Genomic DNA, 25,656 nt, shown 5'->3' with positions numbered 1-25,656 from the left:
AGACACACAGAGATAGAGACAAAAAAAGAGAACGAGCCAGGAGACCGAGAGACACAGGTAGGAACGGGAGCAGAAAGAAGCAGAGACAAATATCTAGGAAAAAAGAAGACAGGGACTCAAGAGACCCAGGAGATGCCCATTCCCTCATCAACCACAGCGATGGGGTCCCACGCTTTCAGGCCACACTCCACACAGTGGGCCATAGAGACACAGAAACCAGACCCTGGGGAGGCAGACCCCACCCCACCACGGACATTCTCCTAGCAATGGGGACGCCCAGGACCAGGTTGGACAGTGGGGGATGGGGATGGCCAGGACCCGGTTGGACAGTGGGGGCATTCACAGCCATAGTCATCCCCACTCCCTTAGCTGGAAAGAGCTGAGAACCCCCTGGGGATTTCAGGGAATTTGCCCAGGGACCAGGAGGTTGAGGGTGGGACTCTCCCTCCCAGGGGCCGGGTTTAGGGTAAGGAAAGTGAAGTAAGTGCAGACTGGGCTCCTTCACGTAACACATGGATGTTTTGTTCATTGTGAACTTTTCGGCAGCCATTTTGACTTTTTCAAATGTTGCAGCAACACTGTGTTCATCTTGGGGACTGAGATTTTGGTGCGGGAGGGCTGTGCTTCACTCTCCTCACCCTAACCTTTAAGATCTGCTCTGAGCTACTCCCTCCCCTCCTTGAAGTGGGAGCCCAGCAATCAGGTCACACACTTTTCTCTGCTCAGTGAGTTTTATTCTTGAGGTGGCATCTGGTGACAGGAGTGAGAGACTGGACTCACAGAACCTCTGGTGGGGGGCGGGGCATGGTCAGAGCCCAAGTGATAAACAGCCAGCCAGGGATAGTCGGGAGGGCCAGGCCGATCTCCGAGTTCAGAAGGTCAGTGCCTGAGCCCTGAGTCCCCTGGGCAGGGCCTGGCAGCAGGGGTCAGTGTTCTGAGGCTTAGCGCCCCTGAGCCTGGAGCCTCTGCATCTGTAGGATCTGGCTCAGTATCCGTTGCACATCTTCGTCCATCTGGCCCTGGGGTGGGGGGAGCAGAGGGAGACCTGGATGCCCCACCACTGTACAGATGGGGAAACAGAGGCCCAACAGCAGCCAGTGGTATGGCCAGAGCCAGGGCTGACTCACCTGAATGGCGTACAGGAGGTGGCTCCTATACAAGGCCACCACTGCACTGTGGTCCCTGGCAGCTTCCTGTACATGGTAGAGGGGCACTCAGAGAAGCAAAATAACCCTGAGCCACCAAACGATCCCCTTTGTACCGCGAGCCCCTATTTCGATGGCATGGACCGGTGTGACAGTGCCGGTTGACAAAATGTTGCAACATTTTCCTCCATGCCTGGCACACTGGCCCCATGGTCCTGAGCCCCGCCCCAGCCCTCTCCGGGCTCCCTGTGTGTGCCCAGGGCAGCTCTCACCTCCAGCTGTCCCTGGAGAGCCTTCACCTGCCCACGGAGGGCCTCCACCTCAGGGCTGCCTGGGGCTGCTGGCTGGCCCTTCAGCGCTTCCTTTAGACTGAAGACCTCCTTGGAGAGCTCTGTGATCTGCGGCAGGAGTGGAGTGGGAGGTGTCAGCAGTCGCCTGGTGGCTCTGAGCCCAGGACTGGGGTAGCAGTGGTAACAAAGGTGGGACAGAGCCTCCCTCGCTAGGGAGGGTCACATCCTAGAGGCTAGCGAACTCTGGCCCGTGGGCTAATAATGGTTGGAGGATTAAAAGTCAAAAAGGAGAAACGTTATTTAGTGGAACATGAACATTATATTGAATTCACATTTCCGTGTGTATACATAAAATTTTGTTGGTGCGTGGCCACACCCATTCGTGTCCACGTCACCTGTGGCTCCTGCTGCAATGGCAGACCTGAGCCAAAAACACTGCCTATGGGGCCTTCACAGTGAAAGTGGACCCTGCCACAACCGCTCTCGGAGTCTCTGCAGAGGGAAGACTGATGGAACTGGGGGGCAGTCAGCCTGGGGCGCTGTCAGAAAGCCGGGGTTTGGTCCCTCTCTGGTCAGTTTCCTCATCTGTGAGGTAAGAAGAACCATGGTTCTCCCAAGTTAACTGATTCTGAGTGGTGATTAAGTTTAAACTGCTTGGCACTCAGTCAATGCTGAGCTTTATTATTATTCCTGTAGATCAGAGGTTCTCAGTCACAGGCCACTCTGCCCCCAAAGGACACCCGGCAATGTCTGGGGGTGCTCCTGGAATGAAGTGGGTGGGGTCAGGGATGCTGCTGAACACCCCACAGTGCCCAAGACAGCCCCCCACAGAGTACAATCCCTGAACGTCACTAGTGCTAAGAATGAGGAAACCTGCTACAAGTAAAGCATAACCCCTACCACAACTTTATCTTCACTTTACAGAGGTAGAAACAGGCACTCAGAAAGGTCAAGTGATTTATCCAACATCACACAGCAAGTTGTGTCTGGGTGACTCTTCACACTAAAGTGCCTGTGGCTCTAAGGGTCATCTTCACTGTCCAGGACATGCTGTGGGACTTTGATCTATTCGCTTTGCCTCTCAGAGCCTCATTTTGCTCATCTGGAAGGTATAGATAAAAATGCTTTCTGCTGTTTGGGTTGTGAGATGAAAAGTGATGGTGTGTGAAAAAATGGCTGAGTCAATAACCAGAGGCCTCTATTATCATTATTCTTACTATTTAAGAAAAGAACTTGGGCCCTGGCTGGTGTGGCTCAGTGGACTGAGTGCCAGACTGCAAACTAAAAGTCACCAGTTTGATTCCCAGTCAGGGCACATGCCTGGTTTGCAGGCCAGGGCCCCGGCTAGGGGTGTGTGAGAGACAACTGATCAATGTGTCTTTCACATGGATGTTTCTCTCCCACTCTTTCTCCCTCCTTTCCCCTCTCTCTAGAAATAAATAAATAAAATCTTTTTAAAAAAAAGAAAAGAACAGAACTTTGGAACTTGGGTTTGATCTCTGGAGGAACCACTGCATAGCTACATAACCCTGGGCAAGTGGCTTCACCTCTCTGTGCCTCAGTTTCCTCAAATGGGGATAATAAAAGCACCAATTTAGCTGGAACTTAGTATGAGGATTAAATGCGTTACTCCATGTTAAACATACAGCACAGGGCCTGGCATGCGATAAGCACTCAGTGAATGTCACTGTGGCAGTACTTAGTAGTTGGAACAGTAGCCTGCCTGTATGTCTGAGTTGACCCCTTCCTTTTCCTTGCCTCAGACTCCTACCTGGAAAATGGGCTCATTTCCCAGAACCCTTTTAGCTGGGACAGTCTCAGATTCCCCCCAGCTTCTGTTGAGTGGAGGCTCTAACTATACGAAAAGGGGACCCACCTTCTTGTCCTTCTCTTTGGCCCTGTCCAAGGCCTCCTGGGCACGACTCTGGGCCTGACGTGCTTTCTCAGCCTCAGTGCGCAGTCCCCGGAGCTGCTGCTCTGCAGTGGCTAGCTGGGCCTCAGCTGCATGCCGTTCACTCTTCATGAATAGTGCCTCGCGCTGCACCTATGGCCCAAGCCAATGTGTGAGCCTGAAAACACCTGGACCCCAAAGATGTCTGGACCCTAAAAGTCCTCTAACCCTCTATTTTGGCCTGAGGACATTTAAGCCCATTTTGACCTTAAGGAATTTGACTCAGGAAGTTCTGAATTCCCCAAGGCGCTATGAACATTCTGACCCTACCAAACACCTCTGATCTGCTAGCTGTGTTGCTTCAGACAAGTGACTTAACCTCTCTGTGCCTCAGTTTCCTCATATGTAAAATGAGGATAATAACAGTCCCCTACTTCACAGGGTGGTTGTGCGGATAAAATGAACAAATACATGGAATACATTTATAACAGTGCCTGGCACACAGTAACTGCTCTGTTTGAGTTCCTGATATTATTATTATTATTATTATTATTACCACTAATGTTCTTTCCTCTGCCAGTGGTTGAAGGTAGACTTCTTAAAAAATGAAAGAAAAACAGAAGAATTTGGATGAAAAGCAAACAGATGTCCAAAAGTTGATGATTGCATTTTCACAAAAATATCAAGATCAGAGAGCAATGTTAGATTTGCAAAAATTGACCCAGGGTGGGGGGTGGGGGGCAGGTAACACTGGTCTTTATAGAAATAGCAGCTCCAGGAAAAAGTGGACAATAATTAGATGTTACAATGAGTATAGACTGCTCACACATGAACAACTTAAATACATCCTACATGGATCGATACATCAAACCAGACTTGTCAAGTTTACCTGAACCACAAGTGACCGTGAGCAAGGTGAAAACTGCGAGGACACCCATGCAGACAGATGGCCATACTTAGGCTGGGCTGGGATCAAGGGCCTAGCCAGTTTAAAAGGGGGTGTTCTTGGAAGAATACCCACTCCAGTTATCATTTATAGATGGTTTGTACCATCACTGCCCTAAGTAGCTAACATAAATTAAACCACTTAATTTCCACATGAGGATTAGGAACTATTACAGTCCACATTACATGAGCAAGTAAACAAGCTCAGAGAGGAAAATGCTTTCCTGACAAGTGATGAATGTAGTGACTTATTTATATACTTGCTAAAACAGTTCCCGGCTTTGCTTTGTTTTTTAATTTAAGAAAAAAGGTGGAGTCAAAAGGTCTACTATCAAGGACGAAATAAATATTCTCTGGGTTTAAAAAAAAACAACTCAGCAGCAAAATCTACTGGGTTCCAAATGAGATCAGAGACCCCTGTGCGTGACGTTCTCTTCCAGAACAGGCCGAAGCATCAAAATGATTGTTATATAAAATGACAATCTCAAAAGAGGCAGCTGGAAAAAAACCATAGAATCATTCTGACCAGCAGAGAAAATGGACACTTGGTACAAACATCAGGGGAAAACCCCTGATTCATTACTTGCAAAAAAAAAAAGAACTTGGGGTTCTGACCGGCATGGCTCAGTTGACTGAGCAAAGTGAAAGGGCACTGGTTCAATTCCGGTCAGGGCGCATGCAGGGGCTGTGGGTCCCAGTCCCTGGTTGGGGCATGTGTGAGAAGCAGCCGATGCACATTTCTCACACATATTGATGTCTCTCTCTCTCTTTATCCCTCCCTCGCTCTCTCTCTAAATAGATAAATAAAATCTTTTTGATACTTTTTAAAACAATGAACTTGGGGAGATGAACACACAATACAATTATACACTTGTACACCTGAAGCCCATATAATTGTACTAATCAATGTCACAGGCCTGGGTTGTGGGCCATGTCCCCATTGGGGGCATGCAAGAGGCAACCAATCGATGTTTCTCTTGCATATCGATGATTCTTTCCCTTTCTTTCTCCTTCCCTACTCCTCTCTAAAAGTTAATAAATAAAATCTTAAAAAAGAAAAAAGAAAAGAAAACCTATGGGAATTCCTCCATGACTCTGGGATACAAATACATTTTAGAAATGTATTCCAAAAAGTGCTAACCATTAGAAAAAATGATGAGGGCAAAATGGCCAGAAAGTTTGAAAGAAGAAAACACAAACAAAATAAAAAGAAAGGAAAGGAAAAAAAGTTGGAAAATGCAAGTTGAAACCTTCAGGAGGTCAGAATGGCTGCAGGGTCAAAAGTAACCTGGAACCACTGGCAGAGTGAAGTGTCTGCAGGACTGAAATCTCCGCAACTGGGACACCGCTCAGCTGCAGGGTCAAAACAGATGACGAGTGGCTGCCAGGTGTGTGCCTGGTGGGGGTCCAGCCAAGCTCACCTGGAAGACCTCCGCGCTGGTCTTCTCGTGTCGCCGTCCTAGCTCCTCTAGCTGCCCCTCCAGCCGGGTCACTTCAGCCTGCAGTGTACCTACTATGCGCTCGTGCTCCAGGCGGGCCACGCTGCCCACACGCTCCCGTTCCAGCTCTGCCCGCAGCCGGGCAGCCTCCTTGCCCGTGGCCACCACCTCCTGCTCCAAGCTGGCCGCCCGCCCCCGCAGCTCCAGGGCCTCCTCCTGCAGCCGGTGATGCTCCGAGGCTGGCACTGCTGACTGGCGGAGCACCTCGGAGGCCTCGCGCAGCTCTGCCAGGCCCTGCCGAGCCTCCTCGCAGGCAGCGGCCAGTGCGGCAGCCTGGGCCTCGGCTGCATCCCGAGCTTGGCCCAGCTCAGCAGCTGCTGCCCGCTGTTGTTCCTCAGCCGCCTTGGCGGTGGTCAGCTGCTTCCGTAGTACCTCCAGCTCCCGGATTTGCTCCAGTCGCACCTCCTCCCGCTGGGCCAGCTCTGCCCGCAGGCCCCGAGCCTCCTCCTCAGCAAGCAGCCTGCCAGCCCGGGCCTCGTCCAGCCAGGCCGAGGTGGCCTCCAGCTCCCGAAGACGGGAGTCCCGGTCCCGGAGATCCTCCCGGGCCTGCTCCAAGGCTGCCCGAAGCTGGACCGTGTCACTGCTGCCTCCACCACCAGCCCCACCACCCTCAGCCTCACATACCCGCTCCCGCAGACGGTCCGCCTCGGCCTCCGCAGCCTCGCTCTTGCCACGGGCTGCCTCCAGCTCGGTGGCTGCCTCCCGCTCCCGCTGCCAGAGCGCCTCCTCTAAGCCACGAATCCTCATCTCCAGCTCAGTCTGTAGCTTTTCGGAGGCCTCGGCAGCACCAGGGTGTAGAACGGGGCCCGTGGGGAGCCTAGGCATGGTGGCCTCCATGTCCATGGTCTCCATGCCTGTGAGCTGTCCTTCCGCAGCACCCTCTCCATTGGCCTTGATTTCTGGTTCCTCTGCTTTCCTACTTGCGGCCTCTGCTCCCGAGGCCTGTGTTTCCAGGTTTCCTCCTTCTAGATCTTTCATTTCTGTGACCTCAGCCCCTATGGCCTTTGTATCCAGGGCTGTGGCTCCTGCACCCTCTGTTTCCACAGCCTGAGTGTCCATAGGTTTTGTTTCTGTGGCCTCAGTCCCTATAGATGCTGCTTCCAAAGTCCTGGCTTCTGTGGTTTCAACTTCTGCAGCCTCCTCGTCTGTGGTCTCAGCTCCATTAACTTTGTTTTCTGAAGCCACAGAGCCATCGAGCTCCATTTCTGTTGGCCCATTTCGGGTGGTCTTGGCTCCCATGTCCTTGCACTCCCCAGGGGCCACCTTCTCTTCTCTAGGGGTCCCTTGTGCTTCCCGCTGCTCCAGCTCCCGCACAGCCTCTGCGTGCTGCCTGCGCAGCTGGTCAAACTCAGCCCGCAGGGAGTCATACAGGGCCAGGGGGACGACCTCAGCTGAACCATTTGCCTCCATTTCATCCTTCTCAAAGCTCTCCAGGATCTGGGTGGGGGTGGGGTGGGGGCCAGAGGGAACTGAAGTGGCTGTGCGGGCACAGGGCAGTCGTGCCACCTTCCCCACCCATGGGCTCAGCCACGTGTGTCCACCCCAAACCCTGGGGGAACAATCCCTCAGGTCTGTCTCCAGCCCACTACCCCAGGCCTGTTTCCCCACCTGAACCTTCTCCATAAGCTCCTGGTTCTGTCTGGTGAGGGCATCCACCTGTTCCTGCAGCGAGGCCAAGAGCTCCTGGGCTGACGGGCTTAGCTGCTTGGAGAGCAGCGTCTGGGCCCCTGGCAGGGGCATGGAGTCAGACCCTGGGGTCCCAAGCCACGGGGGATGGAAGCTGGGGTCTGGAGCGGTGCTTTGGGGCCCCCAGGGCATGTGAAATAAGTAACAAGTGAGGTCCAACCTTTCTTTCAGCTTCAAACTCTCCCCATGCCTGTAGGTAAAAACTCCATGCCCTGGGACCCCAGGGACCAGGTGGGTGGGAGTGCATGGGGGCGAGACAAGGTCGGGGCTCACCTGGCAAGTCGGGCAGCTCACCCTCCTCATCCTGCAGGGTAGCCACATCATAGCTGGTGTTCTCCCGCTCATTCTGAAGTGGGGGCCCAACATCTGGCTTGAGTCCTGCCCCCTCCCAACCTTGTCCCCCCAGGAATCTAGAGTGGACAGAGCTATTCATGGGTCTGTTTGACTCACAAATATTAACTGAGTGCCTGCTATGTGCCTGGGACTATTCTGGGCTCCCAGAAAGACTAGTAAATGGCCCAATCACTGCCTGAGTGTGTGACTATAACCCCAACGACTGGGGCCGTACATGCAGCCTGGACACATGGGACTGAGGGAGGGGCAGTGGGGCGCACCTTGCAAGGGTGTGTCTGCGCAGTGTGAGGCTGCGGCCTGCAGTGAGCATGTGTGTGCCTCGCATGCACGTGGCGTGCTCCTGTGCGGCAGCCCCACCTCTCCTGTGCGAGTTCCTGTGATGGTGTGTGATTCTGCACTTGTGTTTTAGTCTGCTGTGTGTGCGTGGTTGCATTCTGCGTGTGTGTATGAATATGTCTGAGTACTTACGTACTTTGAGAACTGTGTGTGTGTGTATTTGTGGGTGTGCCATCTGTGTGTGACTGAATGAGAAGTGTTTGTTGTGTGCGTGTATTTGTGAGGAGTGCAATTTTGCTTTTATGGATGTTTGTTGTCCGTCTGCCTGTTGTATGTGTAAGACTGCATGTTGGGGGCATGGTCGTCCATCTCTGTGTGTATGTGAGTGTGTGTGATTGTCTTTGTTTTGGGAAATGTCCACTATGTGTGTATTATCTGTGTGTGGTTGTATTTGTATGTTTGTTGTGTATGAGGCTGTATGTGTGTTAGTGTGGTTGTCATGTAACTGATTTGAGAGGTCCCTCCCCTGGAGGCCCCGCCCCCACTCTCTACCCAGCCCACCTCCAGCAGGGACAGCCGACTCTGCAAACTTTCCACCTCCCTTCCCAAACTCTCCTTCTCCTCTTGCTTCTCTGCCAGCAGCTGCTGTAGCTCTTGCACCTGGGGGAGGGTGGTAGAGGCTCAGCCTCCAGAAAGAAACACGGGGAAGCTCTCCCCCGACCTTCCACCTACCTGTCTCTCCAGGCTGTGAAGGGAGCTGGCCTCCGCCTCCGGCAGCTTATGAAAGAAGTGGGGACAGGACTTGGATCTGGGCTGGGGGCCTCCCTGGCCCACTTCCTGCTTAGTAGCCCTCCCTCCCAACCACAGGCATCCACTGTGCACCTACCGCACACCCAGCGCTGCTCTGCCTGCCCACTCATTACTGAGTGCTTATTGAGTGCCTACTTTGTGCCAGACCCCATTTTTGGCCAATAATTCATTCATTTGTTCACTAATTCATGCATTCATTCACTCACTCAAATATTTGTCCATCCTACAAATATTTATCAAACATCTACTGTGAGCCAGGCACCATTAACTATGCCTTCCCTCGTGGGCTTATAATCAAATGGGTGAACATGAATAAAATATATAGTATGCCCAACAGCAGTAAGTGCTTTATATAAAAATAAAGGGAACTGGGAAGTGAATGGAAAAGAGTGTTACAAACTCTTCATATTTCAAACACGATGGGCAGGAAAAGTATCTTTGACAGGGGGTCTTTAAGCAAAGACCCGAAGGAGGTAAGGGAGGGAGCCATGGAGAGATCTGAGAGCAGAGTGGTCCAGGCAAAGGGAACAGCACATGCAAAGGCCCTGAGGCAGGATCGTGCCTGGTGTGCTGGAGGAACAGTGAGGAGACCTATGAGGCTAAAGCAGAGTGAGCGAGGGGGAGAGAGGGAGGAGGTGGGGGTGGGGAGGTAGGAGCAGTCTTCTCCCCAGAATTCACCCCACCCCAGTCTGAGCGCCATGCCTGTGTCCCTGCTGCTCCTCACCTCCTGCTTCCGCCGTTCCTGGTGCTGCTCCAGGCCCCGGATCTTCTGAAGCAGGCGGCCTCTCTCCTGTCGCAGCCTCACGATCTCCTCATAGGCATCGTGATCGTCCTGCTCCCCCAACCCCAGCACCCACCACTTTTACACGAGGCTCACGGGCTGTCCCACCGCACACTTGAGCAGGAGCTTCCTCCCCCCATTCCCACCCCTGGGGGCCCTCACTCTCCTCCACTGCCAGGGCATCTCTCACCGGCACAGGGATGCTGGCAGGGGGCTGAGGCGCCTTCCGTTTCTTGGGAGCCCCTCGCTTCTCATGGCTGGACACGGAGTTCTGGCGGGAGGGAGCGAAGGAACACACGGGAAACATGCCAGTCTCCCACCCGGCTCAACGCACCCGCTCAGCCCACTGTCTGTTCCAAGCCCCAGCTCTGGCCTCCCTTCCTGTGTGATCCTGAGCAAGTCCCTGCTCCTGCTGGTCCTCGCTTCTCCCAGCGTAAAAGGGGATAAGACCATGTTCTCTGAGACCTCCAGATCTTATGCTTTACTTTCTCATCTCCGGGCCTTGGGACTTTCCCCAGCTAGGCCAGACTGTCTCCAAGTGTCCTTTCCCCGTGGAACTAAGGTGCTGTATGCTGGGAGCGGGGGAGAGGCCAGACCTGTCTCCTTACCTTACTCCATCGGCCCGCAGGGATCTCAGTGCCCCTCACACCCCCACCCTGTCCCATGACCTGACCCCATCCCTCCCATGTTCTCACGAGTTCTAGGAGTTATGCTGTGGGTAATGCTGCCACTTGGTGGCAAAGTACCCTGAAGGTCGCATTCTTCCCAAAGAGGTCCTTTCAAGTCCTAACCCCGAGGCAGGGGTCCATCTCTTCCTTCTCTTCCCACAGAACTTGGGGCAGGGGAAGGTAGTGTGTGCACAGGGAGGGGCTCACCCACTGCTCAGAGGTCCGTACCTGCGATGAGGCCTCGCCTGAGTCGTCCTCTAGGAGAGCAGGGGAGAAAGACAAGTAGGGTCAGGCGCTGTGTCCCAGGGACTCCATTCCCCACCCTAGGAAGGGCATCAGTGAACCCAGGAGACTTTATGGAGGTGGCTCCTGATATCCCAAGAATCAGAACTTTTAAGATGGGAATCAACTACTTTGGCATAATACTGAGGAGCCTTGAAACTCTCAAAAAGAGAGGACAGTGGCAGCTCCAGGATGGGGCAAGTAGGATGCCAATTCTCAGAAAAGGCAAAGCTCCAAGAACAAGGATGATGCAGAAAAGTTGAGTGGACCCCTAGACTATCCTAAAAGCTCTGGTGCTCCCTGAAATCATCTAGAGTAGGATCAGGGAGCCATAAAACCTCCTATAATGTAGCATATAGGGATACCTTGAAACTATCCACAGTAGGGAAAGGGGTAGCAAGAAACTGCCTAGAAGGAGGGTGCCTGAAATTGCTTAGAGGTGGGGCTTGCATACCGCTGGGTGGTGAGGGGCGCTGGGCCGCCTCCTGCAGGAGGTGCAGGATAAGTTTGTCCCCTGCCAGGGTGCCGTAGTGAGTAGCGTCCTGGCCCAGCGCGTCTGTGATGCCTGGCTGAGCCCCTCCCTGCAGCAGCACCTCCACTGTTTCAGGGCTGGCCCCCTCACAGGCCAGCATGAGGGCCGTCCTGCCAGGAGAGGGGGCTACTGAGAGGGTAAGGACAGCCTCAGAGTCCTACACCTTCCTCAACACCTGGCCCGGGTTGAGGGAGGAGGCCAACGAGGTCCCCCGACCAGACAGGCTAAGAGGCTTCACAGTGATACACAGCACACATGGGAATGGCTGGGAGAGGCACTCACCTGCCCTGCAGGTCCTGGTCATTCACGGCAGCCCCATGCTGCAGGAGCAGGCGGCATAGATCTGTGTGACACATCTGAGCTGCTATGAGGAGGGGCGTTGTACCCAACTGGCGGAAGCCGGGTGAGGAATGGAACATCAGAGACCGGCCCCGGAAGGCCAGGAAGCCTATAGAACCGTCCCTGAGCTCCATCTGAAACTTTTCCACACTTTTCAAAGGGCACCTGGGATACTGGCGCGTGGCGGCAGTATCTGTCAAGCACAGCATCTTTCCCCAGAAGGTCCCAGAGGCTCACCCGGTCTCGGGGATTCAGCTGTGCCTTGAAGGAGCAGAGCATTTCTGAGGACGAGATGCAGCCACCGGCCACTGGAAAAAAAGAAAAGGACGGGGGGCAGGGAGGGTAATGCTTAGACATTTTCTGGGAGCCTCTTGTCTGGGTGTGATTTTTTATCTTTTATTTTGTGAGAAACTCCCACCTCCCCTGTAAGATCAATAAAATAAAAGTATAAATCCTACTTTACAGGCAAGGAAACTGAGGCCCAACCAGGTCCATGGTCACCCAGAGGGATCAGAGGCAGAGCCACGATTAGGACCCAGGTCTGCTAACCCCTGATCCCAAGTGCTTTCCCCATTCCACCGTTGTTCTCTCTTAGGGTAGAACTTCGGGCTGATTTTCATATATGCCCCCTTCCTTGATTCACCAAGCACTTGCCGTGTACCTCCTTTGCACAAAACCCTCACACAGAGAGCAGCAGTGTTTACCAGAGGGGTCAGACCTCAGCTGAGGTTGGACAGGCTTCTGGAGGTTTGACCCAATTTCCGTTTTGAAGGTTAAAGAGGGAAGGTAGCGGTTACTGCAAGGATAAGGGTTCTGAGTTGGAAGCTGGGTGAGGCTGATATGGGAAACGGTATGGATGCCCAGAGCCTCAGAAAGGGGTGGGCTTTCTGGTGGGAGGTGTCGCTGGACAAGTCAACAAACTGTGATGCCTGCTGTGTGCCCAAGGGAGCACAGGACTGTGTTTGCTGCTATAATCCTAATGCTTAGAACAAAACCTGGTGCATAGCAGGTCCTTGAGAAGTATTTACTGAAGGAAAAAACCAGTGAGCTTCCATAGTGTGACCTAAGGCACTGCCACCACTAGGCGGCAGCATACTACAACCGCAGGGAATAAAACTCTAAAGAGGGCCCAAATGTATTCTGTGTTCCCAAGAGGACGAACGTGTCTAGAGTCATCAGTTAAAGGCATTCCAGAATGTCATGGGCATGGTGCACACAGGTTAGGCTGAGTTCTGGCTCAAGGGGGTAGGTCCCTTCCCCTCCCTTGGGAAAGAGTTTGAATTTGATGAGTGTAAAGGCCACCTGGACCTTTGGCCTTCCTGAGATTCCCTAGGAGTTCCTCCAAGAAAGTTACACTCCGCTCATCCCCCCACCCCCCATCACCCTTCCCCCAGCCTGGCATACAGTAGGCTGGGCTTTGGGGTCAGAGGGCCTAGGTCCTCCCTACTTTTCTGTGGGTGAACCTCAATCACCTTGTCGGTGCCATGGGATCATTGACCTGTGGTTCAAAGGGTCACTGAGGCCCAGTGCCTGACACACCATATGTGCTCAGCAAGGAGGAAAGAGAAGGAAGGCAGGTCCCCAGAGCCCTGGGTAGAATAAGCCCCAAGCCTAGCACCCTCTGGGCCCTGGAGGGCAGGGCAAGGCTGGGTGTACCCACCTGCATGATGCAGAGCTGTCCACCCACTGCTGTCCACAATATCCACCACGCAAGATGCCTGGGGAGAGGGTGGGCCAGGTCATTTGAGGAGCCATTCCTCTTCATTGCTGGTTTCTGTGGGAACTGCCCCTCCTTGGCTCTGCTGTGTTTCAGGCTCCTTGCCTCACCCCTTCCTCCTCTCCTACTTACCTGCTCTGTGGAGCCTGTCTCTGCATGGGCCTCTGAGTGATTCTTTGTTTTTAAAAAGTTGGTGAGAGAAAAGGAATAGTGAGGAGCTCAGAAGCAGCTGAGGGTTTGGGGCATAGACAGGAGCTCTAAGAGTACCTGTGGCCAAGAAAGTACCTAGGGCTTGGGAGAAACTGGAGCTCAGGAAATACCTGGCACTGGGGGTATATCTCGTATGCAGGGAGAATCTGGACACTCAGGAAGAAGCAGCTCAGGAGTGAAAGGGGCCAAGGAATAGCTAGGATTCAGGGAGTACATGAACTTCATGGAACTGCTGTAACTCAAGAGCAGTCAGGGCAAGGGAGTATCTGAGACAAGAAAGGAAATGACCTGTAGCAGTTGCTTCAGGCACTGTGGGTGCCCATACTTGGCAGCCAGGTGGAGGGCATTGTAACCTGAAAAGGAGAGAGGATTGACTAGGGCTCCCGATACTCAGGAAGCTCTGGCTGCTCCCCAACTTGTGTCCACTATTTGTGATGATTGTTTTTCCCTGTGTCTAGCAAGTCCCCAAACCCAGGTACTTCTCAAAACCATGCTACTCCCTGTGGTCAGAGATGCTCCAAGCCCCAGCTAGTCTGTGTCCTAGATAATGTCATCTCCGTCACACACCCCCAGAACCCACCCTGCAAGCCCTACTGCCCCAGCTACTTCCCATACCCCCAGCTATTCTATATGCTCGGCTACACTGAAGCGCTAGCCACGCCCCTCAGAATCCACAGTTGTTCTGTATGTCGCACCTAATCCACACACCCTTGCTATTCCATGTGCCAGCTGTGCCCCTGTCTTTGATACTGGCCAAATTTGCAGTTACTCTACACATCCTGGCACTGTTTGTTGCCTAAAGCTTCCGACATGGCTATGCCCCACACCTAGTTACTCCCTGAGCCCCAACTACATCTTTTGGCCATGTAATCTATCTCAGTTATTCCCTCAGATCCCTCGTTAAGTCATAAACCCAGATTCTCCTTCTATTCCAGTTATTCCCAGAACTCCAGCTACCTCTAAACCCCAGCTACTCCACATACTCAGTTACTCTATCCAAGTTCTACTTATTATTCCCATGCCCCCAGATACTTCTCAAGCTCACATACTCCTCTGTTGCAACTACTTCCTCTGACTTAACCACAGAGTCCCAGCTACTCCTCATCTACAAGTTGACTCACCCTGCTTGGTGACAGCAATGGTCCCTGTCCTTGGGCACCACAGCCTGACACCCTGTGATGCCCTGGGGGCTCTTAAAGGAATCCCCTCTTTCTCAGCAAGATACTGAGGACATGAAGTAGGGCCTGGCTAGACCCTCAGGCTGTGCACCTGGTCTGAGTTCCTCCTCCCTCCCCTGGGGCCTGGTGGGCAGTACCTGCCCCGTCCGTGCTCATGACGTTGGCGCCGTGTGCCAGCATCACCTCCATACAGCTGGCTGCACCCCTCATAGCTGCCAGATGAAACCTTGAAGTCAGAAGTAAAGGGTCAGCCGTAAGGTGACTACCCCTCAGCCATCACAACCCCCAGGTGCGGGCACTCACGCAGACTTGCCCTCAGGGTCCAGCTTCGTGGGCACCAGACCCTTGCGGATGATGAGGGAGGCCACCCGTGCAGCATCGTTGTTCTCCACGGCCTGCAGCAGCCTCTCATCGCTTTTGCCCCAGTCCTGGCTCTGTGGGGCACACCCAGAGGACCATGGGGCCAGGCAGCCGCTGCCCCCTTCCCACTTCCCCTGGCAGGGGCTCTGGGCTCTCACCGCCCGCCCCTGGGCACTTGCCTGGCGCCTGACTCTGGCTGCCGGCTTCGGGATGGGGCAGGGACCACAGGGCGGGCAGGAGCCGAGGTCGGTGGGGCTGAGCCGCAGCTGTGGGGGTTCGGGGATCAGGTGGTCCTGACTGGGGTCCTCAGTGTCTTCCCAGCCTGTGCCCCCCAGCGTCTGTCCCTAGACCCATCACCCCAAATGTCCACCCAAACCCATCACTAGCAACCTCCCATTAAACCATCCCAGATAAGCCCCCCGGTATCTTTCCTTAAACTGTCCCCTACATCTAGGCCCCCAGCCCGTCCCTTAGTGAACAGCCACCTTCCCAACATCGCCCCACCAAACTGACCCACACATCTTCCCGAACTACCCTCATAAGTCTTGCCGTAGGAAACCTTAAGTGTCCCTTTAAATGTCCCTCGGAACCATCCTCTGCCATCGATCCTACCGCCACCCCTAAAATGCCACAATTGTGACCAAAAGGTCCTCCAAATTCTGTTCCCCAAAACCATAGCCTGAAATGCATTCCAAAATGTCTTTCCCAAGTTCTTGATGTGTTCTTCAAAATTGTCCCCCTAAATGACTTCATCATCTGTCCCCAAAATGTCCTCCCCTGAAAGTCCCTCAAATGTCCTCTGAATTTGTTCTCCAAATGTATCTTTTCCCAAAAACAATCCCCCAAAATAGCATCCAAACTATCCCCACAATGACCCCATACAAAACTGTTCTCCAAAGTGTCCCTTCAAATGCCCTCTCAATTATTCTAAGTGTCCCCATCTGTCCTCAACGTCCCCATCTGTCTCCCCAAAAGCCCCATCCATCCCCCCAACCTCTGCCCCCTCCCAGCTTTTTCTTCCAGGGGCCGGGGGCAGGGAGGGGTGGGACGGGGGAGAGTTAGGACCCGAGTCCCACGGGCTCCCAGGCCCCTCCTCTGGCCCTACCGCAAAGGAGTTGGCGGAGCACAGACACAGCTGCTTCATGGCGTCGGTGGCCAGAGGGGCCGGAGGGAGGGGCAGGCGCTGTCAGAGCTCGGTGGTCAGACCTAATAGTGGTGCCAAACTCGGCGCTGCCCCTCCCTACCCCTTGTCGGCTTGACCCCCTCCCTTTTGCTCCTCCCCCAAGGTAGTGGGGAGAGCCAGGGAGGGGGCTGGGTGGAAATGGGAGTGTGGGGGTGGGACAGGGGAATGGTGCCGCCCTGGCCCGACCTGACCTGATTTCCAAGAGGCGGCTGCTGCCAAGGGGCCTGGCTCCCTCATTCCTGCAGGCTGCCCACTGGATCTCCACGGACCAGCCTGCCTGCATGGTTTCCACCTCCTTCAAGCTGGCTGGGAGTGGCAAGTGACTCTCCGTCTGAGCCCTGGGCAGACAGAGCCTCCCACTGCCACCCTGACCTCCTGGCTCACTCACCCAGCATTCATTGACTCATTCATTCATTGCTCCACTCATTCACTCATTCATCCCTCATTCATCCAGTCATTCAACTGCCAGTGGGGCTCTGCAGTCTGATAGACCTGGATTTGAATTCAGAGTCACACCCTCTGCACCCCCACATGTACTACCTGTGTGACTCCACTAAGGTACTTACCTGCTTTGGACTTCACTTTCCTCATCCGGGAAATGGGTTTCATAATAAATAGTAGCTACCACAGAGGGTTATTGGAGGGCTATGAGGCACTTTATGCAAAGCACTTGGGACACTGCCCAGCAGACAGTAAATGCACCATAAACATGAATTCGTTCATCAAAAAAGATGTGGTTGGCCCTGGTCAGGGTTGGCGTCATCCCACAAACTGAAAGGTTGCAGGTTGGCATGTGCCTGGGTCACGGGTTCAGTCCCCAGTCAGGGTGTGTGCAGGAGGCAACCGACTGAGGTTTGTCTCTCACACCATTGTTTCTCTCTCCCTCTCTTTCTCCCTCCCGTCCACTCTCTCTATAGAATTAATAAAAAGAAATTTTAAAAGTTAAAAAAAAGATGTGTTTGGGCCTGGGTGCATATCTAACACTGAATCCTGGGGGTGCAGGATGAGAAGTGCTTGGTCACGTCACCGACAGAGAGTGAGCGCAGCCTTCGGCTCTAACTCCGAGGGGCTGGCTCGTCCAAAGGGGAGACTGAAACGGACCTCCCGGCTCAGGCCTCGGATTTCCAGCTGTCCTTGGTCTATCCCCCACAGTGCGCCATGGGCACTGCCACCCCACAGGGGCTTAAGCCAAGTTTTGACATTATCTGGCCCCTCTCTCTCCCTCCACACCTGACCTACCAGGCCAACCCCACTGGCTGTAAACTACCTCAGGTCCACTGCTTCTCGCTGGTGGTCCAGCCCCATCACCAAGGGTTTTCTATCTGGGGATACCCCTTCCCTGGTCTCTCAGCTTTTGCCCTCATCCCCTTTGTCCTTTGTCTACCAGCTTCCTAAAGCCTGCATCAGATCCTCTCTCTCTCCTGCGCCAAACCCTCCAGCGACCACACTCAGCGTAAAATGCACACTGCTCACGTGGCCCAGGAAGTTCTAAGGCAGGGAATCTGCAAACTGGTCCTTAACCAAATCCCACCCTTGCGGGCTTTGTCAGGTTCAAGAGTTCAGAATGGATTTTACACTTTTAAGTGGTTGCGCAGGGAGCAGAACTCAAAAGAATAATTTAGTGACACGTGAAAATTATGTGAAATTCACATTTTAGTGTTCATAAAGTTTTATTGGGACAGAGCTATGCCCATCCATAAAGATGGCCTATGACTGCTCCCAAGCTGCAATGGCAGAATTGAGGCTGGAGGGTCGAAGAAGCCAAAAATATTTATTGTCTGGCCCTTAACAGGAAAAATGTGCCCACCCCTGCTCTAAACATCCCCCCCTTGTCAACTAGCTGAGCTCATCTCCCTACATTATTTCCCCAGGTCAATCCATCCCACTGCAGTGGCATCCTTCTGGGTCCGAAAACAGCTTAGTCCAACCTCCGGGTATTTGCTCTTGCTGTTCTCTGCACCTGAGTACCATCCCTCCTGCACTGTCCTCCAGGCTGATTCCTTCACTCTTGTCTGCCCTGGAAGATACCCCTTCAGACAGCCTGCTCCGACCACCCTTGTCACCCTCTAGCCACTTAGGAGGGTTTATTTCTCCTCCACTGCTCTTAGCGCCATCTGACATCATCAGTCGTTTCTTCTTGGTCTCTTCCCTAGAATGTCATTTGCTCAGGGCAGGGATTCTGGTCCATCATGGTCACTGCTGTATCCCTAGCAGGTGCTGGGGATGGGTTTTGCAGAACCCAGTGCAAAAGGAAAATGCAGGGCCTCTTGTTAAAAAGTTATTAGGAATTTCAAGATGGTAAGAGCAGAGTATTAAACCAAACAAACACTTAAACAGGGCCTGGCACACAGTAGGTAATTAATAAGTGTTTGTTGAATGAATTAAAGAAATGGTGACTCTGGTGAGTAAATATGAGAGAAAGAAAGAGATTTTTCAGGAAGCATTGAGACCCTGGGAGTCTATGAATCTCTAAAACCCCAATCTTTTTCTTGTGGGATTTTTCTAAAAGCTGAAATAAGGGCAGCAGGCCAGTGGAAGACCAGGCTCACAGCTCCAGTTGACTTCTATTTGATGGATGGAAACACTGAGGCCCGGAGCAAGTACTGCCGTCTGCTGGGGCTTGCAGAAGAGGCTGGTTTTAGAGAAGCAGAACAGCCCGGACTGGGAGGGCACAGCAGGCAGCAGAGGAGGACTGCAGCAAAGGTGTGAGGGCCAGACCGTGTGTGCTGAGAAGAGGGGAATAAAAGGTCCGTTGAGACATGAGGTGGGACTTGTGCAGTCATGGGTGTTTGCTTTCTTCCCTTGGGGAGCCGAACAAAGGCTGAACCTGACTCCTGCTGTCTGCTGAGAAACTGGAGCCGGGCAGGTGGAGGGAGGGATGGCAGATGCCATGCCGGATGTGTGTGCTGCAGGGGAGGGAGGGATGCAGGACGAGCTTCTCCCCTACTTCCTCCCTTAGGCCTCCCAGTGACTACTCTGGTACCCCTAGCCCAACCCAGGCTCTTCCCTGCTAGGAGTCAACAGGATCCCCCGCCCCCCAGATACCTCCTGAGACCCTCAAACTCAGTCTGACATTTTAACACCTGCAGTCCCCCTCTCCCTCCCCCTTGACTTTGTGCCACACACCTATCAGAAAACACCGGTGCCCGGAATTAGGAGTCTTTCTTTCTTTTTTTTTTTTTTTGGTTGCACGAAAGTTTTTGAAAAATTTGATTTCGGTATAATTCTGTTTTTGAAATTAAATAGTTATTTGTTTGGCTTACCACTGGCTACAACTTCAGAAATTCTTGTGGGCTAATGTGAAAAATCTAAGTTAGAAACTGATTCCAAACTGGAAGAAAAAGCTCAGGGTCATTCCACAGTACATAAAGCTGAGCTCATGTCACGTTTTGTAGGAGGTTAATGAGTCATTTAATTCCTTTCTAGTTCTCTCTCTGTTCACCTTCTCTTTTAAAAAGATTTTATTTATTTTTAAAGAGAAGGGAAGGGAGCGAGAAAGAAAGGGAGAGAAACATCAATGTGTGGTTGCCTCTTGCATGTCCCTAATTGGGGATCTGGCCCACAACCCAGGCATGTGCCCTGACTGGGATTTGAACTGGTGACCCTTTGATTTGCAGTCCAGCACTCCAGCCACTGAGCCACACCAGCCAGGACTCTTTCTCTATCTTTTCAATCAACCCATTAGCCCCCTGCTCGCGCTCAAAAAGCCTAAATCATGGGGAAGTCCGGTGTCTCAAGTCCAAGCTATGTGACCTTAGGCAAATTCCCTAACCTCTCTGGGCTTCCATTCCTCACCTATAAAGTGGGGATAATAAGAGCTGCTGCCTCATTAAGAGAATTAAATGCACTGACATCTGCAAAGCACATGGTAAGCTATTTATTTATTTTTAAGATTTTATTTATTTATTTTTAGAGAGGGAAGGGAGGGAGAAAGAGAGAGAGAGAGAGAAACATCAATGTGCAGTTGCTGGGGGCCGTGGCCTGCAACCCAGGTATGTGGCCTGACTGGGAATCGAACCTGTAACACTTTGGTGGTAAGCTATTTATAGTATTTAAATACAAATAAGTAAAAACAAAAATAAATGAAATAAAAATGGATTCAATGATATTCAATTAAAAATTAAAATTAAAGCAAATTTAAAAATGAAAAAGAATGTTGAAATCAATAAATAACAAGAATAAGTAAAATAAAATAAGTTGAAAAACTGAGGGAGGCCACAGAATGGGTGGCAACCGATCCAAAGTCCCACAGCTGCTCAGGGACAGGATTGAAACCCAGAGCCACCTAACTTTAAAACCAGGCTGGGGGCCCTGGCCCCTTTTCTGGCTCTCAAGGGCTCCTTCACTGGGACCTCTCTGCTCCCAGTTGTCCCTCACTACCTTTGCTCCAGCCAGAAGAACCTGCTGATAATCCCATATGTCCCTAACTCAATCAGGCCCAGTCTACCCTCTGAACCTTTGCCCACACTGATCCCCGTCCTCCTCCTATGTGACTTCACTTATCTAAATCTTTCCTGTCCTTTGAGGTTCCTCTCCAGAGCTGCCTCCTCCAGGTAGCTTCTCTGATTGCTCTGGGCTATGACTGCCAGTGGGAGGCCCTACCATGTGGCGGAAAGACTAAGGGCTCTGAAGTCAGGCATGTTTGAACCTCATGCTGCCACTTTGCTTTGTGTGCTTTCTGACCAGAAGAGGTGAGTTAACCTCTTTGGTTTCTTCGTGCTGTAAGTGTGAAGTCAAGCCTGACTGAGGCCAGTACAAAGGGGCATTGTGACTCTACATGCAAATGCTCACTTAGGTCTCTTAATCTGTGCCCTGGACTGGCCTCCACATTGGCAGGGGTTGGGGTGGGGACAGGAGGGAATGGAGATGACAGAAGAACAAGCATTTCCCTCTGAGGGTACCCAGTCCAAGATATAGCTGCAAGGGAAGCCAGCTTGATCCCACCTCAGGGCCTTTGCACTGGGTATTCCCTTCATGGAAAACACAGTTTTTTCAAGTAAACACACAAGTCCCTCCCTTTTTCCCTTCTGATCTGTGCTTTAATGTCAGCTTTTTGACAAGGCTTTTGCTGACAACTCATTTTAAAATTGCAACTATTTCCCCACACAGTCCGATTCACCTTCCTTGCTTTCTTTGTCTTGATAGCATGAAATATGGGTTTCCACTCATTTATCTTGTATAGTACCCATCTCCCCCACCTGACTGCCAGCTCCTGAGGGCAGAGATTTTTGTCTGCCCTATTCATTGCTGTTTGTTCGGTGCCAAATCAGTGCCTGATGCAAATGTTTGCTGAATAAATAGTCAAAAGCAAGAGATCATGGTGAGTACAACACAATATGCAGATGATGTATTATAGACTTGTACGCCTGAAACTTACGTAATTTTATTAACCAATGTCACCCCAATAAATTCAGTTTAAAAAATTTCCAGCCCTCGCTGGCGTAGCTCAGTGGATTGAGCGCGGGCTGGGAACCAAAGTGTCCCAGGTTCGATTCCCAGCCAGGGTACATACCTAGGTTGCAGGCCATAACCCCCAGGAACCGCACATTGATGTTTCTCTCTCTCTCTATCTCCCTCCCTTCCCCTCTAAAAATAAACAAATAAAATCTTAAAAAAAAAATTTCCCCACCCTGGCTGGTGCGGCTCAGTGGATTGGGTGTAGGCCTGTGAATGAAAAGGTCGCCAGTTCAATTCCCAGTCGGGGCCCATGCCTGGGGTTTCAAACCCGGTCCTTACTTGGAGACACGGGAGAGGCAACTGATCAACATATCTCTTGCACACCGGGGCTTCTCTCTCTCTTTCTCCCTCCCTTGCCCTCTCTCTAAAAATAAAGAAAGAAAAAAAATTTTAAAGTTTCCCAAGGGTAGTCGGCAACTTTATCAAAAATATTGAAAATTAAACATGACTTGGAAAAGCATCTAATAGTATATAAGAGTAAAGACATGTGGTAATGACTGAATTATATTTTTAAATCAGTTAAACTCCTTGAATGTGAAGTTGCCCCTTGCCTATTAAAAAAAAAAAAAAGCAAGAATCAGAGTCTCCAAGAAAGCAAGCCCTCAGAAAAGCAAGCGGTCGCCGTAACCGGGGAGAACAGAGGTCTGCTGGACGGAGTGTTTATTGGCACCAAATCGGGAGGGAGGAGGAGGGTTTGTCAGGCACCAGTTTGGGGAGAAGGCAGTCCAGGTGGAGGAGCAGCCTGGGCAGAGGTACAGTGGCTGGAAAGCTTGAATAGGAAACAGTGGGGACATCAGGGCAGCAAAGTGTAGTAGAGAGGAAAGGAAGGGGCGGTGGCCAGAGGCTAAAGGGGTAAACTTGAACCTGCGGGAGGTGAGGAACTATGGGAGAGTTTTAAACAGAGAGGACCCTGGTCATGTGGAAGCTGCTGAAAGAATCTGATGGGTAGGGGATAAAGACCCAAGGGACCAGTGGACCAGCAAGCCCTAGGGGACAGAAACCTGAGGTTGGGGGACAGCAGGAATCTCAATGGCCTCAGACTCACCTCTGACTTCTTAAATCGAGCCCGGAGAGTCTTCATGGCCAGCATCCGATGTTTCTCCTCAACCCAGGCCACCTGGGAAAGGCCAGGGGGTGAAGGACATCAGTCCTGGTGAGCAGAAGGGTCAGCTGCCTTCTCCTCCTCCTCCAAAGGACCACTTCCTCCTCCCTGGGCCATCCTGGCCCCTACAGCAGGACACAGACATGCCTCATCTCCTCGCTGCTGTGTGTCCTTCAGCAGGTCACTTGCCCTCTCTGCGTTTCACATCTTTCACCCTTAAAGTGAGGAAGATAATCCCTCTTGCCAACTCATGGTAAGTTTTCAGTGGGGTCCATAGCATAGGGTCAGCAAAGAGTAGGTGCTCAAAAATGCACTTTGCCAGTGGCCCAAGCAGATCAAGCTTTTTCTGGTCTCCAAGCTTTTAACTGTGCCATTATTTCTATTTAAAATGCCTTTCTTTTTCCTTCTCTGGTGAAGTCCTAGTCATTCTTCACACCCCAGGTTCAAAATCCCAGGTTTTTATCTATCAGCTTTGCCTTTCACCAATAGGCAAATCCCTAACTCACCAAATTGGGTTTCCACAGCCCCAGCTGGGTCCTCTGTTCCACAGCTATGGCTTCACAAGCTCAAAGTACCAGGGCTGGTTCTATCATCCTGAACAGTAAAGGGCTCTTTGAGACTCTCAGCACAGAGGCATGTTTCTTGAATAGTCAGAGCATCCTTGCAGCTAAGTCCCCTCACACCAGCCTGGCATCTGAGTGAGAGCATGGAGGAAAGTCACTCGAGGTGGGTGGAGTCTGGGGCCATGGTTATATGCACGTGTCTACACACATGAGCTCAAGGCGTGTGTGCCTGCCTGTCTGTGCACCTTTGCCTGTTCCATGTTCCATGCATGTGTAGGAATAGGCAAGTCAGGCAGGGATATCTCAAAGGGAATGTTTTACTAGATGTGTGGCTCAGGATTCCTTCCTATGTCTGAGCAGGATTTCTGTGGAGGTGTGTCTTTCACCTGCCCTTTCACCTGTCGACCTGCCCATGATTCTCTAAGACATCCTTTCTTCCACCTACCCACTCACCTGCGCATCCATCTTCCTACTCCAGCACTTATACATCCATGCTCCAACTCAGCTGCCCGACTCATCTTCTTTTGGTCCTTCATGCACCCTTCAACCATGCTTCACTCGCCATGCAACCACCATCTGCCATCCACCCACCCAGCGCATCCATCCAACACCCACCCATCTACTCATCCATCTATCCTCATCTACCTTCCACTGACTTACTAATTTTCTATTCAACTATCCATCCATCTGCCAATCCATCCATTCACTCTTTCATCTATTCACCCCTCCATCTACTTGCCCATTCGTTCATTCATTCCTCCAATCTACCCCATTCACTCAATGTACCTCTTCACTCACCACCCACTTCATTCTTTTTCTTTGCCCGTGTCTAAAGGATTCATTCACACCCAGAGAAGAGTGTAATAAGAGACCCAAGAGAGGATTCCACAGGTTGCTTGAGCAGGTGGGAATATGTAGGCTTGCGGCAGGGGAAGCACCCTCATCTAGGGAGCTGCTTCCCGAAAAGGTGATGCTATATAAGCAGGGCCTGAAGGCCAGGCAGGTTATTGAGCAGCAAGAAAAGAGGGTACATACCCTAGACAAGATCAAGGCTGAGAAGCGCATGCACGAATGTGAATTGGTCAGGATACCTGGGTAGCCCCTCAGTGTGGTTGGAATATATAACAGCCCCTCCTTTCTCCCACATGTCAGGGCTCAGGGGCAAGGAGCCCAAGGTCCTAAAGGGAGCCCCCATCCCAGGCCTCCCTTCTCTCCTGCCTGTCCTACCTCCTGTAGCTCCAGTGACTCCAGCACCAGGCCACTGTGTTCACTGCTGGCTCCGGTTACCCACTTCCAGCTGGGCCGCAGCTCGCACCAGCAACTCCGTGCACTCAGCTCTGACACCTGATCAGCTCTGAGCAGGCGGGCGGGCAGCAGCCCCAGGGGGACTGGGGATGAGCTGAAGGAGGAGGCAGATTGGCGGCGGGGCTGCCTGTTGGCCAACAGGATCTAGTGGGAAGACACCAACTTCCCCCTATCATCAAGGGACCAATTTCCGTTTCTGGAATGAGCCACTCTCTTCCTCTCCTCTGAGCCTTTGCACTTGCTGTTCCCTCGGCCAAGAGCAGTCTTTCTGTACCCCATGTCACCCCCAACTCGCTCACTCTCCCTCTCTCACTCCTACTCCCTCTTCGGGTCTTTGCTACATCATCCTCTCCTCCAGGAAGCCTTTCTGGGTGCCCCCCAGGTTGCTGCATCAGGTGCCTCGTCTGAGTTTCCTCATTGCCAGGCGCCCTCATTGAACCGCAGCCACGGTAAGTCACCATTGCCCAGTCACTGGCTTGTGTCCATCATTAGCCACAAAGTGCCACCTTTGTTCTTCAGTGTTTCCTGAGCACTGACGAAGTCGGTGTTCAACTCGTGTTTCTTTAATGAGTCCTAAAGGCCACCAGCCCCGATGACCCTGGGCACCTTCTCTAGCCTCTTGGTGCAGTCTGGACCTGCCCTGCTGAGTGAAGATCATCATTCACTTGAATAATATCCAGATTACTTACAGTGGTTTCAAAGACCCTCTCTAGCGAGCCCTCAAGTTGCTCCCCGCCACAGGTACCCTTCACTTGTAACTTTATAAACTTCTGAAATGTGCAACGGAAAGAACCTTAGAGTAGAAGCCAGAGTCCTGGGTTCCTTCTCTCTGACTCTGTCCTCAAGGGGGTTGGGGGTGAGGAGGAGCATAAGTTTGCTAATTTATAAAAAGGGGAAATGGCTGTGTCCCACGTTTTAGAGGTGACTGGAGAACTCTCACGTGGGTAGCCGCCCCAGCTTCCCGCCGGGTCGCAGCCCCTTTCCCGCCCCACACGAGTGTTTAGAAATGAGCCTTCTTCTTTTACCAGCAGTTAAAATGGCGCCTAGGGCGTCAATGAGAGGCGCATGCGCCTTGGAGGGAGC

At 52.2% G+C, this 25,656-nt stretch overlaps 1 protein-coding gene across 7 annotated transcripts; it reads right to left on the bottom strand.

The window, feature by feature from the left end:
• Positions 1 to 712: 712 nt before the first annotated feature.
• Positions 713 to 25,595, bottom strand: ANKRD24 (ankyrin repeat domain 24). 7 transcript variants are annotated; one of them, XM_036034339.1, is made up of 22 exons: positions 24,496 to 25,593; positions 22,649 to 22,720; positions 15,143 to 15,229; positions 14,907 to 15,037; positions 14,741 to 14,829; positions 13,714 to 13,778; positions 13,159 to 13,216; positions 11,736 to 11,806; positions 11,442 to 11,548; positions 11,082 to 11,269; positions 10,574 to 10,602; positions 9,868 to 9,948; positions 9,621 to 9,728; positions 8,819 to 8,863; positions 8,648 to 8,746; positions 7,730 to 7,802; positions 7,379 to 7,497; positions 5,693 to 7,207; positions 3,312 to 3,479; positions 1,418 to 1,543; positions 1,128 to 1,193; positions 713 to 1,019 (listed from the first exon to the last, which is right to left on the bottom strand). In XM_036034339.1, the coding sequence occupies exons 2-22, from the start codon at positions 22,691 to 22,693 to the stop codon at positions 942 to 944; spliced, it is 3,348 nt and encodes a 1,115-aa protein (XP_035890232.1). In that variant the 5' UTR covers positions 22,694 to 22,720; positions 24,496 to 25,593; the 3' UTR covers positions 713 to 941. The 7 variants fall into 7 exon arrangements, with proteins under 7 accessions (XP_035890232.1, XP_035890234.1, XP_035890233.1 ...); XM_036034341.1 differs by lacking the exon at positions 1,128 to 1,193 and having other exon boundaries at positions 24,496 to 25,595; XM_036034340.1 differs by lacking the exons at positions 22,649 to 22,720; positions 24,496 to 25,593 and adding an exon at positions 16,069 to 16,250.
• Positions 25,596 to 25,656: the final 61 nt, after the last annotated feature.

This window comes from Phyllostomus discolor, chromosome 8, assembly GCF_004126475.2.
Source record: "Phyllostomus discolor isolate MPI-MPIP mPhyDis1 chromosome 8, mPhyDis1.pri.v3, whole genome shotgun sequence".
Lineage (NCBI taxonomy): Eukaryota > Metazoa > Chordata > Mammalia > Chiroptera > Phyllostomidae > Phyllostomus > Phyllostomus discolor.
This window is presented reverse-complemented; position numbering and strand designations above follow the sequence as displayed.